Raw genomic sequence first — 7025 nt, forward strand, 5'->3', positions numbered from 1 at the left:
GCTTCATCGATTGTTTTCCCTAACGTTTTCTTGAATGCATCCTATGGCCCGCACACCAGCCACCGCCGTCGGGCACGTCCTCATTATTGAGTACAGAAATGAAATAGAGCAGCAGCCCCCATATTCGGAGCTGCAGCGAAGAGCGCAAAACACGCACACACACGTTACGCATCCGCCCCGGGCTAGCGTTATAGTTCGATAATCGTTTTTTGAAAAAATCAGTAAAATTTAAAAAAAAAATGACCCAATCAGCCAACCATCCGATAAATAATAATAATAATAATAATAATAATGCAAAAACACTGAAAAAAGCGTCCACGTTATGCCGCATCGGCAAGGGGCTTTGTGCCTTCTCGCCGCGTAGCGTTATTGTTGGGGGCAAAGCCTTTCCACCCCAAAGGGAGAAAATGCGCCAACTTTTTCCTCAAGCGGACCATCCTCACCTGTCCAGAAGAGCATAATTAATGCTGCAGCTCGCACTGGATATACGGTCGAGTAGGCTCAAGGCGTCTGAGCGGGTGTCACCAGCCATGGGCTCCTGCTGTGCGGGTGGTCGGTACGACGACGCAGCGGTGGTGCCTGTGGCGTACGACGATGACGTCACGTCGTGAGGCTTCTGCACGACCTCGTTGCTCTCCTCGTCATCGCGCAGCAGCGCCTCCAGCCCGCCACGCCGCGGCTCGCGCAGCTCCTGCCAGTGGCGGTCCTCCGCGTACCACACAACGACGCTGTACACAATGACCGCAAGCAGCACAGTCGTCAGCAGCAGCACGATAGCCGCGTACGCCCTCGCTCCGCCGTCGCTCGGCGCAAGGTGGTTGGCCGCGCTCACCACGCACAGCGCCGCAAGCAGCACAAAGCCCGCAGTGTGCATCACCGTCAGGAAGGCCGAGCGCATCATGTTCGTGAAGGCAACCACGCCCGCGCACGCAAGCAGCACAGCAGCCATGCAGAAGTACTGGACGTGGCAGCCTCCCACGGGCGGGTGCACAGCCGCAATCAGGCACACCACGCACAGCACCGACAGCTGGAACACGCACCAGTACACGTAGCTGCCCCTCATGCTCGTCAGCATGCCGCCGTACATCCGCTGCTGCGCCGCGGGGTGCCAATACCCGACGGGGTACAGCAGGCGCTCGTGCAGCGGCTTCCTAGAAAACTGCCAGTACCTCGTGAAGCTCGCGCCCGCGTGGCGGGCAATGAAGTAGCACACGCCAGCAGGGAACGCCGCACCGTACAGCACGCCAACGACACCGATCACGCGGTGCAGCACGCGGGCGCCGGGCATCGCCAGTGCAAACACGGAGCCGAAGAAGATGCCGAGGTGCATCGCGTGAGCCACAACGTACGTCAGGCTCGGGAAGCGCATCGCCGCCCACGCACTCGCAGCGTCCACGCCGCGCCACCGCTGGAAGGCCGCCGTAACACCGTAGTGCAAACACCCAAACACAGCGGCGAGCAGCGCGTTTCCCACCACCATCCACAGCGGGTCAAGAGCAGCGAACACCGACAGGAAGTACGGCAGCGCAGCGGTGCTCGCATGCTCCTGCGTCGAGGCGCACGACATCCTCGCGAACACGCCCAGCGCCTGCATCTCCAGGATGGAGCCCAGCCCGCCGGTCACCACCACGGCAACAGCCGCCGCACCCGCAACAACGCCGGTGATCGCCGAGAGGGCGCTGGCTGCGGGCAGCGTGTCAGACCTAATCGTGAAGGACCCAAGCAGCACACCCTTGCAGCCGCCGGACACTGCCGCAGCGTCGCAGCGAATGACTATCGTCTCGTCGGCTGCAATGAAGTAACCGCGGTGCACGGGAACAGCCAGCTCCAGGACGGTGGACGGATTCGTCGCGTTGCGCACCCACGTCGCGTTGCTCAGCATCGCTCCCCACGGACCGCCAAACCCGCTCGGCTGCACCGTCGACACCGGAACGAAGCTCAGGTGCGTGCCGAGCTGCGGGTCGCGTGCCCACCGAAACGGCGGCTGCAGCGCCACCATCAGCCGCGTCGGGACGGCGCTCCCACCGCCGCGGATGTCGTTCTGCGTCAGGCTCCCACCAGCCGCCGTCGTCGTCACAGCGAGCGTCGGGCACGCCACGTCGCTCCACCACAGCGTGCTGCTCACCGACGCCGTCGGGGTCCGCGTGGGCGGCAGCGCCACCGTCTCCGTCACCTGCAGGGTCTCCGTCGGCCCGTACCGCGTCGGACTGTAGTGCGTTGCGCTCGGGCTCGATGTCCACGTTGGTGCCGGCGTCGGGCTGCGCGTCTCCGTCAGCGTCGCCGTGTGGCTCACCAGCGGCATGCCGGGCGTGCGGTTGCACCCGTCCACGCGCGGCAGGTACACCGGCAGGCAGTCGCGCCCGTACCCGCCCTCAGCACAGCGACAGCCGCACGACCCCGACATCGCCCTCGTCGCAGCAGCAAAGCAGCGCACGTCGGCGTCGCACACGCCACACGCCACGGGACGGAATTCCCCGATGATGCCGGCGGACCTGTAGCCCATCGGCCGCAGCGCCTGCCCGTTGAGCGTCAGGCATCCCACAACAAACTTTCCGCCGGCACCCCCGAGCGCAACGGTGCCGTCCATCACGACAGGCCCGCTGCCGGCGTTCCCGTGGAGCGTCAGCGTGCTCTGCACGAGGTCCGCACGGCACGGGTGCGACGGCACCAACAGGAGCCTGCCACTGATGCTGTTGCCGCGCACCGAAAGCCACGAACCGGATACAAACGACGCCGACCCCCGCAGCGCCAGCAGCGCGCCATCCGTCAGCACACCGACGTTGTCGTTCAATACGACGGCAGAAGTGTTGGCCTCCGCCCCGCTGTCGAACACCAACCCATGCGCGGCGTACACCTGGCTCCCCGACACGCGCAGCACAGCGCCCCCCGACGCAACAACGCGCGCACTCGCGTAAAACGCATATTCGCCACCGAGCACAGCCGCGTCCAGCGCGACGCCGCCACCGACAAGCTCCAGCACGGCGCCGTCCACCACCACCGTCCGCCCACCAGTCATCACGGTCACGAGAGCAACGCCGGACACAACCAGCACGGACCGCACGAGCCGCAGGCCCGACAGCACAAGCACCGGTGCGTACGGCGAGGACTGCGAGCCGGGAAGATACACAAGCGGCGTCGGCCTCGCGGCAACCAGCAGGGAGTCCGTCACCGTCAGCACAGACCCCGCGGGGAACGTGCCGGTCAGCACAAGCGCACCGTTCAGCGCCTCCACATCGCACACCGACAGCTCCACCGGTCCGCCCTCGTCGCTCCCCGCCGCCACCGCACCGCGCAGCGCTCCACCGCCCATCACGTACAGCACGGCACCGTTCAGCAGCGACACGTTCTGCACAACAATCCGCACGCCGCCTCGCGCCATCCACGGCACGTAGAGCACAGGACTCACGCCGTCCAGCACAACGTGGCGCAACGTCACCTCGCTCGCGCCGGCAGGCACAACGAACACCGACTGCACCGTCACGCCCTCGCGGACAAACACTCTCGACGCGGTGCCCACAGCGGGTGGCAGCGCGGGAGCTCCCACAGGCACGCACGCCTCGCCGTACCCGCCGCTGCCGCAATCGCACACGCACACACCGTTCCTCATGCTCGCAGACGCCGTCCCGGGCGCGTAACAGTGCGTGTCCCTGTCGCAGGCGTCGCACCCAGCAACGTCGATGCGCCCAGCGTCGCCAAAACCAGCCGCTGCGTACTCCTCCGCCGTCGACAGGACACGTCCACCAGCGTGGTTACACGCCACCCTCACATGCGCCCCAGCCGCGAGCGACAGGCTCACCGACAGCATCCGAGACAGCAGTGCTCGGTTGCGCACAAGGCTCAGCGTGCTCCCAGCAGCGGCCACGGCGCCAGCGGCGTAAAGCATCTCCCTCGAGGCGCCGTCGTGCACGTTGCCCTTCGCCAGCAGCATCGACCCGTCGGCCAGACTCACCGTCGAATAAAACGCCACCGCGTATTCTTCCGTCGACGCAAAGTCGCTCCGCACAAACGCCACAACGGAGCCCGACACGCTCACAGACCCACGCACAGACACCGCGTGCTTGCACAGCAGGAAGTCGCTGTCAACAAACGCCACCACGGAGCCGCCACTGGCCGCAACACCGCCCTCCACCGACACGCACAGCCCCAGCACCGTCTGCACCGACAGCCCGTCCAAGTACAGCGCACCGCGCGACGACAGCGCCACGCCGCCAACAAACAACACGCCAACAGCGTCGCCGAAAACAGCCGCCACCTGCGTGCGCGCAATGGTCAGCACGCTCCCCGTCAGATTCACGTTGTGCAGCACGAGGCACGCGGAGAGGTCGCCAAGGTCGTAGGCGCCGCGGTACGCAACACGCTTCTCTGCGATCAGCACCGAGTCCACCACAGTGACGCGCGAGCCCGGCGGGTATCGGCTCGCCACCACCACGCCGCCGCCGGAGCGCGACTCAAGCCCGCTGATCAACACATCGGCGCGCTCGCCAGCAGGCGGGTCGGACAGCCACTCAACAACGTACAGGCTCGCTCTGCCCAAAAAAGTGCAGCTCGCCAGCGTCACGTTGCGCACGCTCCCTGACATCGACGCCACGTCCACCACGACGTCTGCCGCAAAGGTCACACCAACGTAGCACGCCACCGACGTCCCGAGACCGGCGTTCACCTTCACACCCACACGCACGTCCCGCACGCACAAGTCGGCGCCGTCGGTGCTCGGCGGCTCGGTGACAGCAACGGGCAGGCACGCATCGCCGTGGCCGTCCTCAGCGCACCTGCAGGCGCAGCCATCACTCGAGGCCGTCGTCGTGTACGCAGGGAAGCACGACGTCGCAAGGGCGCATGGATCGCCGCAGGTCAGAATGGTGACATTGTACACGGACGGGATGCTGTATTTCGCCTCCTCCTCGCCGTTCACAGTGTTGCACGCAGCCACAATCGTTCCGTTTGTGAGGTCGCTAGAAAATGAGGGTATCCGCAGTACTGTCGGCGTGACCGTGCTGGAAATGAATCGGTTTCCGGACACAGACACCGTTGAGTCGCGGAGATTCACCCTGGGGTTAAAAACAGCAAAAGCAACCACTGGGGACACGCGGCAAAGGTTGCCGCTTAACTGCAGCCAGGAGTTGTAGTAAATGTAGGAAGAGTGGCTTGAAAAGAAAACAGCCGAGCCTCCTTGCATGTCATTGTCCCGAAAAACAACCGCTGACCGGGACTCCACACAAAATACCCAAAGAAACAGCATGAAGTACTTCACCGGCCTCGTCACAGCGTTGCCTCGAATCACCACGGCAGAGTCGTTCAGCACACTCAGCGACAAAGAATGCCTAGACCCTCCAAGATATATCAGAGTGCCGTTAGCGCCAGCCATGTGAAAAGTGTTGCCCATCACAGCAAACACGGAGTGCCACGACACCCTCAGCGCAGATCTGACAGCGTGAATGGCGCTTGACGATGCCCTCACGCTCTGAAACACATTGCCACTGAGCACCACCGCGGAGTCGTTGCTGATCGCCAGCTCATTCATCGCGACACACGACGTCCTCATAACTTCCAAACCCGACCGAGGGACCAGCCTCGTGACCGTGAAGCGGTTCCCGCTGATCGTGATGTTCGTGTGCGGTGGAAACACACCCTCTGGGCTGAGCAGCGCGTCACGGAACGTGTTGCCGGTGACAACAATGTTCAGCGACCCCACAGCGGCGTACGCGTTGCCCAACAGCAACAGCACGGCGCCGTCCCTCCAAGTGCATCCATCGAACGTGACATTCGCCACGTCGCCCGTCATCGCCCCAATCAGCACCGTCAGGCTCATGCCGCCCCCGCTGAACGTCACGTTGCGGTAGCACAGCCACGACAGCCCGCCGCCCACAGTCTGCGCAACCTCGGGGTACACCATGTCGCTGATGCACTCACCAATCGGCGGTGGTGGCGGCGGCGGTAGGCCAGCAGGCACAGGCGCCGGGACGCACACATCGCCGTGCCCTCCAGCAGCGCACTGGCACTTGCAGTCGCTGACCGCCGTCGTCAGCGGTGCAAAGCAGTCGCCCTCCTTCGTGCACTGCCCGCACGCGGCAACCGTCGTCACGTTGGTGATGCCGTTCAGCTCCAGTTCGGCCGCCGTCGTCACCTCACGTCCCGCGACCGTCAGGCACCCAGCAACGAACCGGTAGCCGTCCCCAGCCTGCTTCAGCAAGGATACCGACAACCCCGTCAAGCCCATCTTGCAGCCCGTCAGCGTCACCACACTGCTGCCGTCGATGTTCACAGTAGTTATTAGGGAGTAACAGAACATCGCACCCACTCCCACGTCGTTGTCGCGCCAATCCAGCCAGCTTGACTGCTGGACGCTCCAAAAATTATATGCGTAGATGGCGCAGGCCACGATACCGCTGTTCCCCACCACGCGCAGCACGCTGTGATCCGACACGCTAGCTCCGCGGTGCTGATACAGGAAGCTTGTTCCGGAGGCCATCGTATTGTTGAGCAGCGCAAAAACAGAGTGGTCATTCGCACTGAGACTATTGATGTACAACAGGTTTTCGTACCCATCAAGGCTGCAGTACCGCGCGTACAGCGAGCTGCCACCCACCAGCGTCAGCGTACCGAACGAGTACAAAACAAAACCACCGTACCTCAAGGCATGCGCCCTGACGTTGCTGACCAGCAGCGAAGTTGCAGTCAACACAACGTCGTGCAGCAACAATGCGCTACACATGTTGTTCACGGTGTCCGGCAAATGGACCGCGGAAGACTGCACCACTTCAACCTCCGTGACGGCAATGTCGCAGTGCTGCGGGAGGGCAAGTGAAAAAGTGACAACGGAGGACCGCATCACCGTCTGGCTCACGCGGATCAGGACGCCGGCTGACTCGGCCGCCTCAGCGCCCCCAACAAACTGCAGCACGGCACCCTCAAGAAATGTGCATCCAGTGAGCGTGATTTTGATGGGGAGATGCAGCGGCATACTGTCAAACGAAAACGTCAGCACAGCACCCACGCCGCTGAATGTCACGCCCTCGTAGCAGTGG

General features: G+C 63.7%; 1 protein-coding gene across 1 annotated transcript, besides 2 other annotated features; it reads right to left on the reverse strand.

The window, feature by feature from the left end:
• Nucleotides 1-7025: part of a sequence feature (areas merged during assembly that could not be assigned to a particular haplotype. This can correspond to areas where the two haplotypes were merged or to regions with more than two copies in the genome that were merged during assembly.) that runs on past the window's edge.
• Nucleotides 267-293: a microsatellite.
• Nucleotides 440-7025, reverse strand: Tc00.1047053416809.10 (dispersed gene family protein 1 (DGF-1), putative; the record flags this gene model as incomplete). Its single annotated transcript, XM_800155.1, has 1 exon — nucleotides 440-7025. A coding segment is annotated over one exon (6586 nt), but the record flags the coding sequence as incomplete, so codon positions are not given.

Source organism: Trypanosoma cruzi (genome assembly GCF_000209065.1).
Source record: "Trypanosoma cruzi strain CL Brener chromosome Unknown tcruzi_1047053416809, whole genome shotgun sequence".
Classification (NCBI taxonomy): domain Eukaryota; phylum Euglenozoa; class Kinetoplastea; order Trypanosomatida; family Trypanosomatidae; genus Trypanosoma; species Trypanosoma cruzi.